Below are 18,524 nucleotides of genomic sequence, written 5' to 3'. Positions count from 1 at the left end.
CCCTGCATCGGCAGGCGGACTCTCAGGCACTGCGCCACCAGGGAAGCCCTCTATTTTTAATTTTTTAAGGAACCACCCTGTTGTTTTCCATAGTGGCTGCACCATTTTACATTCCTACCAGCACTGCATGAAAAGTGCTTCCAGTTTCTCCACATCCTCACCAACATTTATTTTGTTGTTTTGATTTGTAAATAGCCATCCTAATGGCTATAAAGTGGTATCTCATTGTGGTTTTGTGGTTTAGTCATTATGTTTCCTTAATGACTGTTGCTGTTGAGCATCTTTTCATGTGCTTATTGGCCATTTGTAAATTTTCTTTGGAGAAATGTCTACTTGTCTTTTGTCTGATTTTTAATCCTGTTGTTGTTGAGTTGTATGTAGTTCATTATATATATTTTGGATATTAAGCCCTCATCAGATATATGATTTGTAGATATTTTCTCCTATTCTGTGGGTTGCCTTTTCACTCTGTTGATAGTGTCATTTGATGAAACATTTATTTATTTATTTATTTATTTTTATTTGGCTGCGTCGGGTCTTAGTTGTGGCATGCGGCATCTTTGCTTTGGCATGTGGGATCTTTTGTGGTGCACAGGCTTCTCTCTAGTTGTGACGCGCAGGCTTAGTAGTTGCGGTGTGCGGGCTTAGTTGCCCTGTGGCATGTGGGATCTTAGTTCCCCAACCAGGGATAGAACCCATGTCCCTGCATTGGAATGTGGGTTCTTAACCACTGGACCACCAGGGAAGTCCCTTGATAATGTCATTTGATACATAAACATTTTTTTTAAGCTTTTTTTTTTTTTTTTTTTTTAAAGAAGATGTTGGGGGTAGGAGTTTATTGATTTATTTATTTATTTTTGCTGTGTTGGGTCTTCGTTTCTGTGCGAGGGCTTTCTCTAGTTGTGGCAAGCGGGGGCCACTCTTCATCGCGGTGCGCAGGCCTCTCACTATCGCGGCCTCTCTTTTTGCGGAGCACAGGCTCCAGACGCGCAGGCTCAGTACTTGTGGCTCACGGGCCTAGTTGCTCTGCGGCATGTGGGATCTTCCCAGACCAGGGCTCGAACCCGTGTCCCCTGCATTAGCAGGCAGATTCTCAACCACTGCGCCACCAGGGAAGCCCGATACATAAACATTTTTAATTTTGATATAGTCCAATTTACATTTTTTTCTTTTGTTGCTGTGCTTTTGATGTCATGTCCTAGAAATCATTGCCAAACTGGGTGTCATGAAGCTCTTCCCATTTTCTTCTAAGAGTTTTATAAATTTACGTGTTATATTTAGGTCTTTGATCCATTTTTGAGTTAATATTCATATATGGTGTAACGTAAGGGTCCAATTTCATTCTTTTCCATATAGATACCGTTTTTCTGTCATTTGTTGAAAAGACTGTACCTTCCCCATTGAATGCTTGGCACCCTTGTCAAAAATTATTCGATCATAGGGCTTCCCTGGTGGCGCAGTGGTTGAGAGTCCGCCTGCCGATGCAGGGGACATGGGTTCGTGCCCCGGTCCGGGAAGATCCCACATGCCGCGGAGTGGCTAGGCCTGTGAGCCATGGCTGCTGAGCTTGCGTGTCCGGATCTTGTGCTCCGCAATGGGAGAGGCCACAACAGTGAGAGGCCCGCGTACCGCAAAAAAAAAAAAAAATTATTCGATCATATAAGTGAGGGTTTATTTTTGGGCTTTCTGTTGTGTTCCATCAATGTGAATGTCTTTATGCCAATATCACATTTTCTTGATTACTGTAGCTTTATATTAAGTTTTGATATCAGGAAGTATGAGACCTCCAAACTTTGTTCTTCTTTTGCAAGATTGTTTTAGCTGTTTGGAGTCCTTTGAGGTTCCATATGAATTTTAGGATGACTTTTTCTATTTCTGCAAAAATCATAATTGGGATTTTGATAAGGAGTGCATCGAATCTGTAGATCGCTTTCAGTAGTATTGACAGCTTAACAATATTAAGTCTTCCAACCCCATGAACATGGGTTGTCTTTCCATTTGTTTGTGTCATCTTTAATTTCTTTCAACAGTGTTTTGTAGTTGTCAGTGTATAAGTCTTTCACCTTTGGTTAAGTTTATGCCTAAGTATTTTATTCTCTTTCTTTATATAAATACTTTATTACCAAAATACATGTGAGAATAGAGCATCGTACAGCATACATTTTATTTCTTCCTTTTATTTATTTACTTTTTGGCTGTGCTGTGGGGCATGTGAGATCTTAATTCCCTGAACAGGGATCAAACCTGTGCCCCCTACAGTGGAAGTGCAGAGCCCTAACTAGTGGACTGCCAGGGAATTCCGTATGCCTAAGTATTTTATTCTTGCTGATGTTATTGTAAACAGAATTATTTTCTTAATTTCCTCTTTGAATTCATTGCTATTGTATACTTTTTTTTTGCAAGTGATTTTTAGATGTTGATTTTTACATCTTGCAATATTGCTAAATTTGTTTATTAGTTCTAACTATTTTTGTTTTGTGTGGAATCTTCAGGGTTTTCTATTTATAAGATCATCTCTGCAAACAGATAATTTTTTCTAATTTGGAAATTTGGGTGCCTTTTATTTATTTTTTTCTTGTCTAATTGCTCTGGTTAGGAATTCCAGAGTGAAGGTATACTTCTGTGTTTTCATCTAGAAACCTTTATAGTTTTAGTTTTGCAGTTAGATCTGTGATCTATCTGTAAATGATGTGAGACAAGGGTCAAGGTTAATTTTTCTATGTGGATATCCAGTTGCTCTAGTACCATTTATTGAAAACACTATCCTGTCACCCACTGAATTGTAGTGTTGTTTTCATTGTAAACTAGGTGATTCTATATATATCTGTTTTTGGATACTCTCTTCTGTACCATTTTTCTGTTTGTGTAGCCTTGTACCAATAACAGTCAATGACTATAGCGTATGGTAAGTCTTGTAACCTAGTAGTGTATTTTGGGAACAAAAAGGCTTTACTTTCTAAGCTGAAAGAAACATTTTTATATTATTCTGTTAAAAAAATAGAGGACTACCAGTATTAATTAATACTGAGAGTTACTTCTCCTTTATTGTCAGAAGTTTACTTTGAAGAGTCCAGGGGACTTCCCTGGTGGTCCAGTGGTTAGGACTCCATGCTTCCACTGCAGGGGACACAGGTTTGAACCCTGGTCAGGGAACTAGGATCCCACATGCCCTGTGGTGCAGCCAAAAAAAAAAGAGTCCAGAAGGAGCATCAGGGATTTCCTGTTATTTATATTTCATCTTAACTTTAGAATAATTATATTAAGTATTGTAGTAATTCTAAATTAACTTTTTATATTGAGATTTGTAATCAATAAAGACATAATTTCTTGACTTTAAAGCCTGTGGCACATATTATAGCATCACTAGGTATAGCTATTCAATATATTAATTACATACTGTTAATGAACTATTTAAGTTTGTACTGGTGGTTGGCAGACTTTTGAAACTTGCAGCAAGTTGGTAAGAAAACATGTTTTGATTGCTTTTGCTGTCATGTTGGAAACATATCCAATAGCAGATGTGAGCTGATGACATAGCAGAAAAGCTCAGCAGTGGGAGTATCCTCATTTCACACTATCTTCAGGCACTAATCCAAATGCAACAGCAACTCTACATTTGTTGTCAGGTGACCTATTACCAAATATAGTTGTGTTTAGGACTGGGAAGCTTTTTCTTAACTTACTCATATTAATAACCAGGTAGCAGGAATAATTAGAATATATTTCTCTATTCATATTTGTTTTTTGTTATGGTATAGCTGAAATTCCATATGAAAATGATTAGTGGGTTAACAAAATTACTTTAATGTTGCACATTGGGTTAGCAAAATTTTGTCCTAAGCTGATGTATACTTCATTTCCATATATTAATGTTATCTAAATTAGTTTTTGGTGTTATGCATTTTAGTGTTTCTTTTTCTTTGCCCAGAAGTTTTTGGTTTTTGTAATGTGTCACATCTGGGGAGAAGATTCTTTAAAGAAGAAAAGTATTCTTTAAAGAAACAGGGAAACGTTATAATGAGAGCACATTAAGTTAAAAAGATGAGAGGAGCTAAGGAGTATAAGAAAGAATGGGCAGAAAAGCTAGAGCATGAGGAGACAGTGGAATTGGTGAAGCCCAGTAAATACATGGTTAGACAAAATGATAAACATTGGGGAGATGCTTCTTGGTAGACAGAAATGTGGACTGGAAGATAATCTGTTCCTAAGTTAAAAGTCATCTTCATTTGTGGCTGTACATGCATCTCACCTTTTAATTTTACAACTGAGTGATGAAATGAAATGATGCATATGAAGCATTTAACCCAATGCCTACTATTTAGTACATACGTTTTATGTATGTATGTATGTATGTATGTATTTATGGCTGCATTGCATCTTCGGTGCTGTGCGTGGGCTTCCTCTAGTTGTGGAGAGTGGGGGCTACTCTTAGTTGCGGTGTGCAGGCTTCTCATTGCTGCGGCTTCTCTTTGTTGCCCAACACGGCCTCTAGGCACGAGGGCTTCAGTAGTTGTGGCTCGCGGGCTCAGTGGTTGTGTCTCGCAGGCTCTAGAGTGCAGGCTCAGTAGCGGCACACGGGCTTAGTTGCTCCGTGGCATGTGGGATCTTCCCGGACCAGGGCATTGAACCCATGTCCCCTGCATTGGCAGGCGGATTCTTAGCCACTGTGCCACCAGGGAAGTCCCAGTATCATTGGTTTTCAACAGTGATATGTTGAATGATTAAATAAATGAAAATATTAACATAAATGCTCAGTGTGTGAATAACTAAACATAGATGTCTGGTGAGTTCAGTGATTTCATTAAGGGTACGCTTAGGAGTAACCTGAGCATTTTAGAGAAAGCATATGTGGTAATGGTACAGAAAATATTTTGGAGATACTTCTTAGGCATTTGCAAATTAGTCAAGAAAGATATAAGGAGCTGCCTTAAAAAAGAGTCAGAGTCTAAATTACTTGTAAAACAATTTGTATGTTTTAAGGTGTGACTTTTCAGATTTATTTCCCATATTTCTTGATACAGTCATATATGAAATTTAAAACTGTACTTCATGAATAAATTTGTAAAAGGTATAAAAGACAACTCTTCAGTACTTAAACCAAAAATCACAAAGCTGAGTTTATTGCTTACTTAAGAGAGTTTTGCTGGTCAAATCACAGTCTCTACACATAGAGCAGACTGCTGATCTTATATATGGTTTTTGAGAAGTGTGAAGTTTAAGGATTGGTGGATTTTTCACAGTCTTTGTGGGGTTGGCATCAGCTGTGGAAGCATGGGTACTTGGCTGAGACCATTACTGATTGGTTGGTATTCAGAAGTGTGTTCGTTGACAGGAGTGTGTTCCCAGTTGGCTGGCTTTCAGAAACAAGGGACCGTTACTGATAGGTTGGCTTGCCAAAACATACTCACCAATAAAAGTTGTTTAAATGGGTTTAAAGTTGGTTCTTGCTCCATGCCTACAGAACTGTCAGGTATTGCTTAAGCAATTTAAAACTGATTCTGATTATATATAGAATGGATAAAAACAAGGTCCTACTGTATGTATAGCACAGGGAACTATATTCAGTATCCTGTGATAAACCATAATGGAAAAGAATATAAAAAAAGTGTGTGTGTATACATATAAATATATATATGTGTATACACACATATATGTAACTGAATCACTTTGTTGTACAGCAGAAATTAACAAAACATTATAAATCAACTATATTTCATTTTAAAAAACTCATTCTGGTGGCTCTTTGTTACTGTGGCAACAGAACAATCTATCTTTTGCTGCTAGCATATGAACTCCTTTTTACTCTTGGAGATCAAGGATTGTCCAGTTCTTTACAACTGTTGTTGATTCTTCTTGAAGATGAGGTTTGATCTTTGTCTCCTTGCAAGTGAAATCTGATTTTCTTTTCAAGTGTCTATAAGCATCTTTACCCCTTTATCCAAAGGAAGAGTCATTTCCCCCAACATTATTTGAAACTTTCTCCTGCTTATTTGAAATGTTGCCTTTATTGTTTTCTGAATAACTTATTCTATATCATTGATCTGTGTGTAGTTTCCTCCTTTAATAGCATCTTTGTAGGATGTTTTTCTATCTGCTAGTGTGAACCCCTCCCTGTTATTGGTTTTTATCAAAAACAGTATTATTTTCAAGTATTTTCTCTTTCACATGAACTTTATTATCACCTTGCCAAGTTCCATCATGTTCACTTGGTTAATAGTGGCATCTATTGCTATCATAATGGTATGATTATGCTAGTTATGCAAAGCACTGTAATGCTTTTAAAAAATAATTGTATATTAGTCATCTCATTTCTTAAGCTTTTTGTATGTTTGAAATTTTCCATAATATCAAATTAGAAATAGGAGTCCAGTAAACTCTTTGTGTACCCATCACTCAGCATCCATAATTAACTCATAGCAAATATGTTTAATCTATACCTTATCTACTCCTCTTCACATTATTTTGTAACTGATTTCAGACATCATATCATTTCACTTGTGAATATTTCAGAATGTATTTCTAAAATATGAGCCTCCTTTAAAAAAGTAACCACAATGCTATTATTACAGCTGAAAAAGTTAATTCCTTAGTATCCAGTGTTCACATTTCCCTTGTTCCTTGTTATAAACTTAAAATAAGTTTATAGTTTGTTCAAATCATACCCTAAGATTTACTAGGATTGGGAATGGATAAGAGCAAGTTTTATACTTAATTAAACTTAAAAATTTTTCACCGATATAATTATGGGTGAACATATATATGAAATAATATGTTTAAATTATTAATAAGGTTCTGGAAAAAAGTAATAGTGGTAAAACTGAATAATCTCAGGGAAGCACTGTAGCAGAATATTCCCCTTGATTTTTTTTTTTTTTTTTTTTTTTTTTTTTATTTTGCGGTACGCGGGCCTCTCACTGTTGTGGCCTCTCCCCTTGCGGAGCACAGGCTCCGGATGCGCAGGCTCAGCGGCCATGGCTCACGGGCCCAGCCGCTCCGCGGCATATGGGATCCTCCCGGACCGGGGCACGAACCCGTATCCCCTGCATCGGCAGGCGGACTCTCAACCACTGCGCCACCAGGGAGGCCCTCCCCTTGATTTTAACTTCAGCTAAATTCTTTAGGATTGTAAATTCCATTGAAGGAGTTCTTATAACAATTTTAAATATCCTTACAGGGGTATACCACCCCAGTGTTACCTTTTTCAGTGGTATACCACCCCAGTGTTACCTTTTTCAGTTGTAACATAAGCATAATTTAGGCATGATACATCCTTTTTTTTTTTCCCCAGCTGCGCCATGTGGCTTAGCTCCCTGACCAGGGATTGAACCTGGGCCACGGCAGTGAAAGCGCTGAGTTCTAACCACTGGACCTCCAGGGAACTCCCAGGCATAATACTTTTAAAAATCAAAAATAGTTTTTGACTTTATCCTGGAGATGCTACTTTTTAAAATTTTGTGGCGATAAGTAGTGTTCAAGGTAAAGAGGTAAAGATAAAAGCTCAAAATATTAGTAGATACTTAGAGAAAATATAGAAACCCAATTAACAATAGTTAGTAATTAATGTTTATTAATTATATATAAGTAAAAAGTAATTAGGATTTGTAAAGCTCTTAGAAAACTGGTTCCATAAGATTCAAGTTCTTAGGTTGGGAAGAATCTCTCTAGTTGTCTTTTCTAAAGCTGGTAGTGTTATAATCAAAAGGCAGGTAAGTAAAAGCTATAAAACAAAGCAAAAATGAGCAGTCTATAAAAGAGGCTTTTTTTTTTTTTTTTTTTTTGCGGTACGCGGGCCTCTCATTGTTGTGGCCTCTCCCGTTGCGGAGCACAGGCTCTGGACGCGCAGGCCCAGCGGCCATGGCCCACGGGCCCAGCCGCCCCGCGGCATATGGGATCCTCCCAGACCGGGGCACAAACCCGTGTCCCCTGCCTCGGCAGGTGCACCCCCAACCACTGCGCCACCAGGGAAGCCCTGAGGCTTTTTATTAAAGAAGGTTTTCTGACATATAACCTCTGCCAGTTTAATTTGCAGTTTTTAAACAGAACTCTTACATATATTTTATTATATGTTAAACACCGTTCTAATGCATTTTATACAAGCATTTATTCATTTAATTCTCATACCAAGCTGTTTAATAAGTACTATAAGCTTTATTTTACTGATGAGGAAACTGGAGACACAAATAACTTCAAAAAACAGCTAATGAATGGCAGAGTCAGGATTCAAACCCAGGCAGTCTAGCTTCTTTTTTTTTTTTTAATTTTTTGCTTTATAACAAATTTAATCAGTTATACATATACATATGTTTCCATATCCCCTCCCTTTTGCGTCTCCCTCCCACCAGTCTAGCTTCTTGAGTGGATGTTCTTTACTACTCTTTCATATTGGTGCATGTCATACGTTCTTTATAAATTTTCGTGCAACCATTCCTAGTTACTCTGCAAAGATTTCTTTTAATATAGTTAGTAGTCTAGGAGGACATTTTTGGGGACCTAAAGATTTGACTAACAATACTAAATTTTATTGATTATTTATTTTTAGAAAGGATAATCTGATTTCCCATAGAAATATGTTAAAGGAGGTTACATTTTCAACGATCAGAGTTCCAATTTTGTATGGAAATTTTTACAATCCTGTTTTATTCAGATATGCATTATATAACTATGTCATCATTACTAAAGCTTTCTAAAGTATATGCATATTCTGGAGATGAGGCTGATTAAATGAAAAAGAGGAAACCACTCCTAACTTCTGTCTTTTATCCGATTCAATCCATCTTTTACGGTGCTGTCATAGAGTCATTTATTCTAAAATAGACACCTTGCCTTTGATTTTCGTTTCCTTTTTTTAAAAATTTATTTACTTATTTATGGTTGTGTAGGGTCTTCATTGCTTTGCTCAGGTTTTCTGCAGTCGCGGCGAGCAGGGACTACTCTTGCGGTTCACTGGCTTCTCATTGCGGTGGCTTCTCTTGTTGCGGAGCATGGGCTCTAGGCACACGGGCTCAGTAGTTGTGACCTACAGGCTTAGTTGCTCCGTGGCATGTGGGATCTTCCTGGACCAGGGCTTGAACCTGTGTCCCCTGAATTGGCAGGTGGATTCTTAACCACTGCACCACCAGGGAAGTCCCTGATTTTCTGACTTTATGTAGTTTCCCACTAAAACACCTAAACAAGGCTTCAACCTACCTTCATCCAGTCTTCTATCTCCTGTAGTTACCACCAGGCATCCCACTAGCCATACCTGACCACTCCACATTCTTTGCACCTAGTGCCTTGCTATTTCCTCTGCTTTTATCCACCCAGGGACCTACTCAAACAACACCTAGCCATGGTACCAGTACTTTGTAGGCTTTCAAAGTATACAATTCAGTGTTTTTTTATTCACCAGGTCATACAGCCATCACCACCATCTAACTCCAGTTTATTTCATCACCTCCAAAAGAAACCTCATATCCATTAGCAGTCATGCTCAGTTCTCCCCTACCACCCCTAATGTCCTTTTATTATTCCTGTATACAATTCAGAATCCTGATTGCATTTAGTTGTCATGTCTCCTTAGTTTCCTCCAATATTTGATGGTTTCCCCATCTTTCTTTTTTTTTCATGACCTTGACAGTTTTGAAAAGAAGTGGTCAGGTATTATGTAGAATGTCCCTCCATTTGGGTTTGTCTGATGTTTGTCTCATCATCAGACTGGGTTATGGGTTTTGAGGTAAGAGCACCACAGAGATGAGCTGCGTTTCTCAGCACATCTTACAAGGGAGATCATGATTTCAGCGACTTAACACCAGTGGTGTTAACCTTGATCACTTGGTTAAGGTGTTGTCTGCCAGGTTTCTCTATTATAAAGTTAGTATGTCTTCCTTTCCATATTCTTAGGAAGTGAGTCATTCAGCCCAGACCACACTCAGGGAATTAAACTCCACCTCCTTAATGGGATATATCTACATATATTATCTGGAGGAAGATAATATATGCTGTGAAGAAGATTTGTCCCTTCCCCAATATTTTTTCATTCAATAATTTATACCAATATGTACTCATTCACATTTATTTTATACCTTGGGTTATCCTCCAGTACTATGAATTGCTTTACTTTTGGCCAGTAGGGGCTCTTTCAGGTTGGCTCCTATGGCTTTTTGTTGTTGTTTGCTTTTTTTTGTTTGTTTTTTGTTTTTGACATGCCTCCATATTTTTTCTGTAGCATTTCCTTACTTTCAGGCACTATAAGATGCTCCATGCTCATCTTGTATTTTCCTTGCCCTACATGTAGAATCAAGTATTTCTCCAAAGAGCCTTGTTTCTTTTTATTAGAAAATGGTATTTTGAAACCAAGATCTGAGGAACTGGGTATTCTTGTTGCTATTGGGGTGTGACTGCTTTTGGACTCCAGTTTTTTGTTTGCTTTAATTTTTATTTATTTATTTTTAAAGATTTATTTATTATTTATTTTTGGCTGCATCGGGTCTTAGTTGCAGCATGTGGGCTCTTCGTTGCGGTGCACAGGCCGCTCTCTAGTTGTGGCATGCAGGTTTTCTCTTCTCTAGTTGTGACGCTTGGGCTTCTCTAGTTGTGGCGTGTGGGTTTTCTCTTCTCTAGTCGTGGTGCGCAGGCTCCAGGGCACGTGGGCTCTGTAGTTTGCGGCGCGCAGTCTCTCTAGTTGAGGCACATGAGCTCAGTAGTTGTGGTGCACGGGCTTAGTTGCCCTGGGGCATATGGGATCTTAGTTCCCTGACCGGGGATGGAACCTGCGTCCCCTGCATTGTAAGCATTGTAAAGCGGATTCTTTACCACTGGACCACCAGGGAAGGCCCTGGTTTTTTTTTTTTTTTTAATAAGCAGTTTTATTGTGATTTTAATGTATATATACAATTCACTCATTTAAAGTACACAATTCAGTGGTTTCTAGTATATTCATAAAATTGTGCAACCATCACCATAATCAGTTTTAGAGCATTTTCCTCATTCCAAAAGCCCTATACGTTTTAATAGTCACCTCTGTTTCCTCCCAGTTTACCCCCAGCTGTAGGCAACTACTAATCTCTTCTGGACATTTCATAAATAATATGGTCTTTTGTGACTGACTTCTTTCACATAGCTAATGTTTTTGAGGTTCATCCACATTGTAACATATATCAATACTTCATTCTTTTTTTTTTTTTTTTTTTTGGCTGCACCACGTGGCATGTGGGATCTTCCCTGACCAGGGATCGAGTCTGCACCCCTTGCAGTGGAAGCTTGGAGTCTTAACCACTGGACCACCAGGGAGGTCCAGTACTTCATTCCTTTTAACTGCCACATAATATTCTAGTGTATGGACATATACCACCCTTTGTTCATTCATTTCCTCAGGTGATGGACATTTGGGGTTGTTCTACATTTTGTCTATTATGCTGCTGTGAACATTTCTGTACAAGTTCTTATGTGGATGTAATGTTTTCATTTCTCTTGGACATATACCTGGTAGTGGACTTGCGTGGTACATGGTTAACTATGTTTATTCTTTCAAGGAAATGCTAGACTGTTTTTCAAAGTGGCTATACCATTTTGATCCCTTCCAGCAATGTATAAAGCGTTCTAATTTCATGACATCCTGGCCAAACATTTTGTTTGTTTGTTTGTTTAATTAATTAATTAATTTACTTTTGGCTCTGTTGGGTCTTCGTTGCTGCGCGTGGGCTGTCTCTAGTTGAGGCGAGTGGGGGCTACTCTTTGTTGCAGTGCGTGGGTTTCTCACTGCTGTGGCTTCTCTTGTTGCAGAGCAAGAGCTCTAGGTGTGTGGGCTTCAGTAGTTGTGGCTTGCGGGCTCTAGAGCGCAGGCTCAGTAGTTGTGGCACACGGGCTTAGTTGCTCCGCGGCATGTGGGATCTTCCCAGACCAGGGCTCGAACCTGTGTCCCCTGCATTGGCAGGCAGACTCTTAACCACTGTGCCACCAGGGAAGCCCTGTGCTCATTTTTAAATTGAGTTAATTCTCTTTATTATTGAGTTATAAGCATTCTTTACATATTCTGGGCACATGTCCCTTATCAGATAAATGATTTGCAAGTATTTTCTCCCATTCTGTGGGTTGTCTTTTCATTTTCGTTATGGCGTCTTTTATTCCTTCTGGTATTCCTATTATATGTATCTTACACTTCTTGTAGTTGTCCCACACTCCTTGGATATTCTGTTCTGTTTTCACCCCCCAGTCTTTGTTCTCTTTGCTTTTCTGTTTTCGAGGATTCTATTGATAGTATCCTCTAGTGCAGAGGTTTTTTCCCTCAGCTGTGTCAGTCTTACTAAGCCCATCAAAGGCATTCTTCAATGTTTTTATCTCTAGCATTTGTCTTTGGTTCTTTCTTAGGATTCCCATCTCTCTGCTTACATTGCCTATCTGTTTTTGCATGCTGTCTACTTTGTCCACTAGAATCCTTAGAATATTAATCATAGTTGTTTTAAATTCCCAGTCTAATAATTCCAACATCTTTCCCCTGTCTGGTTGTGATAATTGCTCTGTGTCTTCATTTTTGATTTTTCCTTTAGGTATGCCTTATAATTTTTTCATATTAGTTAGCTGTGATGTACTGGGTAAAAGGAACTGCTATAAATGCCTTAGTAATATGGTGGTAAAGTGTGAGGGGAAGGGGAAGAGTTCTGTTCTCCTATGATTAGTTTTCAGTCTTTTTAATGAGGCTTTGCCTCTGGACTGTGAACTTTTCAAGAGTTTCTCAGTTTTTCCTCACCCCTTAGGTGGGATATTAGGGCTGGAGTTTTTTCGTAAGATGTTATGGAGAAACCCTAATGAACTTTTGGCCAACCCAATATTTCTCTTTCCCTAGGTCAGTTAGGCTCTGACAATATCCTAGCAAGTTAGGCTGTAACTGGTTTCTTCTGAAGGCAGGCCTTGTTAAAATACAGAGTCCGTTGGTGTATTTCAAAGGATTTAACTCCATTCTTTTGCATGTGAATATCCAGTTGTCTCAGCACAATTTGTTGAAAAGGCCTTTCCCCCCATTAAATTGGCCTTATATTAGTACCAGACTGTCTTGATCACTATAGATTTGTCGTGTTTTGAAACTGGAAAGTATGAGTTGTCTAACTTTGTCTTTATTTTTCAAGATTGTTTTGGCTATTCTGGGTCCCATGAGTACCAGCTTTTCCATTTCTGTAAAGAAGGCAACAGGGGTTTCCATACAGTGATGCTGAATCTGTAGATAAGCTTGAGGAGGATTACCATCTTAACAGTATTGAGTCTTGCAATCCATGAACATATAATATCATGGATATTTAACATTTATTTAAGTCTTTAATTTCTTTTAAAAATGTTTTGTACTTTTCAGAGTGTAAGTTTTGTATTTCTTTTATTATATTTATTCCTAAGTATTTTATTCTTTTTGATGCTATTATAAATGGAATTTTCTTAATTTCATTTTCAGTTTGTTCAGTGCTGCAGTATAGAAATATAAATGCCAGTATATTGATCTTTTATCTTGCAATTCTGCTGAATTTGTTATTCTAATATATTTAGTGGGTTCCTTTTGTATTTTCTATATACAGGAATATCTAATTTGCAAATAAAAATAACTTTGCTTCTTACTTTCCAACCAAGATGCGTTTTATTTCATTTCCTTGCCAGCTGGCCTGACTAGCATCTCCAGTACAGTGTTGAGTAGAAGTGGTGAGAGTGGACATCCTTGTCTTATTTCTGAAATTATTTCACCACTAAGTATAATGTTAGTTATAGTTTTGTTTACTACATTTCCTTTTTCAAGTTGAGGAATTTACCTTGTATTCCTAGTTTGTTGGGTGTTTTCAGTCATGAAGGGGTATTGAATTTTTGAGTTATTTCTTAGTGGTTACCCTCGGGATTACAATCAACATCATATAACTGTATATAAGTTCAGTTAATAACCATCTTAATTTCAGTGGTATACAGAAACTTTGCTCCTATGTAACTCTGATCCCTCCCCTTTATTTTGTTTTTTATTGGAAAACAAATTCCTTCTTTGTGTATTTTTTGCCTTTCAATAGATTTATAATTATTATACTATGTAATTATCTTTTAAATTAGGAAAAAAGTTATAAACAAAAAGTACATTTATTGTTTCTTTCATATTTATCCTATACTTACCCTATGTTTTGATTTGTGCTCTTCCTTCATGTTGTTTCATGTACTGGCTAGTGTCCTTTCATTTCAGCCTGAAGGACGCCCTTTAGTGTTTCCTTTTGTTTTTTTTTTTAATTTATTTAATTAATTTATTTATTTTTGGCTGGGTTGGGTCTTCGTTGCTGCGCACGGGCTTTCTCTGGTTGTGGCAACCGGGGGCTCCTCTTCGTTGAGGTGCGTGGGCTTCTCATCGCGGTGGCTTCTCATTGCAGAGCACGGGCTCCAGGTGCGCGGGCTTCAGTAGTTGTGGCATTCAGGTTCAGTAGTTGTGGTTCACTGGCTCTAGAGCACAGGCTCAGTAGCTGTGGAGCATGGGCTTAGTTGCTCCACAGCATGTGAGATCTTCCCGGACCAGGGCTCAAACCTGTGTCCCCTGCATTGACAGGCGGGTTCTCAACCACTTCCCGCGCCACCGGAGAAGTTCTGAAGACAGAATTTTTGAGGATCCTGACTCTGCCATTTTCACTGCTGTCCTTAGCTTATTTATTCTTACCTTGTTCTTTCATTCCCTTCTTCACTCCCTTTTACTAGTACTGTTAGATGAGAATTTGTCTGGATTTTTTCATATGTGAAATGTGGGATACTGCCAAGGACATTCACTGTAGCAGTATTTACAATAGCAAAAGAGTGAAAAACAACCCAGCTGTTCCAAAATAAGGAAGTAGTTTTTTTTTTTTTAATGGTTCATCTATATATCTGTATGATGGAACATTATGCACATACTAACAATCATATATACAAAGGAAAATGTTTATGATATGATACAGATGGAAAAAACAGAGTATAAAATAAAGTATATTCAAGTTTTTGAAAATAAGTTTTGTAAAGAGATAAGCATATATAAGCATCAAAAACTCTTGGAGGAGCCATATCAAAATGGAAGCATTTGTTACTTCTGGGTGGTAAATGGTGTTAAGTAAAACAAATTATCTTTGTTCTGTATTATGTACCATAAGGTTGTATTAATTATTTTTTGTTATTAAAATAAAATGTACCCATTAATGTGACACACATATTAAACTGTTTTTCATTCATGTGTTCAGTTATATAACTGTTGAGCTTTGGCAATTTAACATTAATTTTTATAAATATTTAAAGAGATAGTTAGAACACATGCTAATAATAACCCTGGCATTGGGGATAACAGAATATATATGAGCTATTTTAATCTCCATAGTCTACTGTGTAGAAAGGAGTTTTGTTGCGCTGGAGTATATCAGGGTGAATTGTTAGATGAATAACCCTGTAGTCTTACTAGCATTTCATTCTTTTTCTTTTCAGGCGCATATTAAATTTCCTATTGACTACCCATATTCACCACCTACCTTCAGATTCTTGACCAAAATGTGGCACCCCAACATTTATGAGGTAAGAGATGTCTATCATGAATTTCTCTGAAGATTTATTTAAGATACTATCCTTTAAAATAGCCTCCATAGCTCGGTATGCTGTGGTAGTTATGCTGTAGCCACAGAGAAGTATTCATGGTTTCCCATTTTTGGTTAGCAGTCTGTAGTTGAATTGCTCAAAAATGGAGGGTAGTTTTTAATACCAGTGTATATTATGGTTAATTTAAGGTTGAGGCTTTAAACCTTTGCTGCTCATTGCTAAGATTATAATTCATATTTGTTAACATTTGCATTTTTTTAAATTTAGTAGATAAAGTCATACAAACTTATTTGTGTACCTATCCTCTAGCTTCACAGCAAGGGTTTGTTTGTTGCTTTGATCAGAGATTCAGCTTTGGGACAGGAGGGTGTGGGAATTTATCCTACTATATTTGTACTGGTGTCCTTTAAGGAGTTGCTGCATACCAGTTGAGAGCCTCTTTTGGAATAAATCCAAGGTTAGGTTCTTCTACTAGACAATGCCTGGAAAAATAATTTGTAGCTTTTTTGATGAAATGTACTTAGCTTTGTGCTAATTTATAAGGATTCTGGAACAATGCATTATGTTTCTCAGGATATATGACAAGGCCCACTAAAATATCCTTTGAGTCTACTCCTTTACCATTCTGTAATCTTTTTCATTGCAGTAGTGCTGTGAAGTTGTAGCTGAGGCCAAGGCATTAAAATTGTTTTTTAAAATTTGCAACCTTAGTCATGGTTCTTTTTTTGGTCAGGTGGTTATTGGCAAGCACCTTTGCTCCAGAAACAGAGTTACAGAGCCTTTAAAATGCTTATAGGCAAGGGATGGAGAACTTACTCTATAGTCCTGAATTTGGATCTCAGTCTATAAATGAGCACACTGGGGTAGCTTTATTATTTTTCACAACCTGCTTTTTCTGTCAGTCATTATCTTCATTTTTCTTTCCTTCTTAAAACAGGACAAACTAGTGCTCAAAAGGTGATGCATAGTAACATTTCCAGAAATAGGTTCCCAGAATATTGTTTTCTTTAGTATCTTTAGTATTTGACCTAATCATAATACAAATAAACAACAATGAATATGTTGTACTATTCTATATAACAAAGTTATCCTGTTGTAGGGAGAGACTATAGAAATAATTCACTGTTCATAAGTTCAAACTGGGTTTAATACACATAGAAATATTTTTCTGTCCCTGTCCATTTAATAATCAAAAATTCTTGCCTTCAGAACTATGTGGTATAAAAGCAACTATACTCCAATAAAAATTAATTTAAAAAAATTAAAAGGAACGTGAATTCAAGAAAAAAAACCCAACTATGTGGTATGTACAGATTTTTTAGATAGCAAAAGAGAAGTGAGAAGACTCAAGCTTTTGTCTCGCTACTGAGAACTAATTCACCTTAGAGCCATATATTCGCCTGTTTCCATCTCAGTTATCTAATTCTCAAACCCTTCTCAGCAAAGAAGCAAAAAGGAAAAAAAAAAAAACAGAATAAAGGATTCAGGGCTCTTTCAGAAGAAGGTGTAGGTAGACACACTCCCCTTTCCACTGCTTTTTCACCAGTTAGGTAGGCTATTTAGTTCTGTCTCTTAAGATTTAGCATTGGATCACTATTTTTAAAAATATTTTTCATATTCATAACAAAAATTTCAGCAGTAAAATAATACATGCATATCTTATAAATATGCAGTTGTTTTCCATGCCATAAAAGTTCTGTTTTCAAAGAAGTGTTAAGTCATAGTTAGGAATTAAATTTGATGTAATCAAATGAGTCACAAGAGACTCTTCTCACAAATTAATAATATGTTAATTTACTACATTCTGGAAATGGTATCAGAATTGAACTTTTTGAGGACCCAAGTCAGTATTTGTGATTTTAGACATTAGGGCTCATGGTTCTTAGCCAAAGGGATATTCCAGGAAGTTGCTCTCTCCTCATCCATCTTATGTTTTCACCTAGAAACACAATGGACCTCAATGTCAAATTGCTCTGGTCACCAAATTGTTTACTGCAGTTATTTGTAATAGAACTGGGGATGAAATGGGGGAACAATGGCAACAGTGTCAACAGCAACAAGACAAAAATACAAAAGGAAAAGCCTACTCAAATGCCAAAACATGTGAATTGATGAGTTTTTGTATCTTAATAACTTCATGAGTATTAAAAATATCATAAGGACTATTTTTGGTAGAAAATAGTTTATTTTATCAAGTTTTTAAAACTATAAGAGTTTTGGTTACAGTTTTATTAAATACATTCACAGACACATTACTGCAGCCCCCAAAGTTATAAATACTGCTGTGTTATATGAATGAATATAATTAATTTAACATTTGTAATATCATTGCCACATTTGTGAAATTTATAAATACCAAGGGGAAGCTTGGAGAACAAAAGAAATTTAATATGAGCTTGTCACCAATGGTGATACTGCACAGTCTACTCCTTTTTGCTTCATAATATGTTGAGTGATCTCAATAATAGTTTCCTGGTTATGTTTGTTACTGTGTGCTCAGAAGTAGATAACCAATGAAGCCCATTTGCTTCACAAACTATGTATTAAAATGAAGTTTTTGTGGGCTTCCCTGGTGGTGCAGTGGTTGAGAGTCCGCCTGCCGATGCAGGGGACATGGGTTCGTGCCCCGGTCCGGGAAGATCCCACATGCCGCGGAGCGGCTGGGCCTGCGCGTCTGGAGCCTGTGCTCTGCGATGGGAGAGGCCACAACAGTGAGAGGCTCGCGTACCGCAAAAAAAAAAAAAAAAAAAAAAAAAGAGGTTTTTGTACACTCTTCACTGTGAACTTCAGAGCTGTGGCAACTCAGAATCTCACTGCTCTTAGTATGTATTTATTTAAATAATTTTTTTGGTAATAGACTAATAGTTAGAATAGTTTTAGTTTTGCCACAAAATTAAATGGAAATTATACAGAAGTATTTAACATTTGATGATCCTTTTAGTACTAGTGAGTTGTAAGACACAGTATGGCTCTTTCTTTTAAAAAAT

At 37.2% G+C, this 18,524-nt stretch overlaps 1 protein-coding gene across 1 annotated transcript in view; it reads left to right on the top strand.

Moving 5' to 3' along the window:
- The window catches only part of UBE2R2 (ubiquitin conjugating enzyme E2 R2), a 93,983-nt gene that overhangs the window by 49,990 nt on the left and 25,469 nt on the right, over positions 1-18,524 (top strand). The window contains exon 2 of the mRNA XM_081236210.1: positions 15,430-15,516. Coding sequence (XP_081092336.1) covers positions 15,430-15,516 — 87 coding nt within the window. The remainder of the gene's footprint in view (positions 1-15,429; positions 15,517-18,524) is intronic.

The sequence above is a fragment of the Mesoplodon bidens genome (genome assembly GCF_964165515.1).
Source record: "Mesoplodon bidens genome assembly, chromosome: 6".
Classification (NCBI taxonomy): Eukaryota; Metazoa; Chordata; class Mammalia; order Artiodactyla; family Ziphiidae; genus Mesoplodon; species Mesoplodon bidens.
Note: the sequence above shows the minus strand (reverse complement) of the source record. Positions and strands in the feature narration are given on the sequence as shown.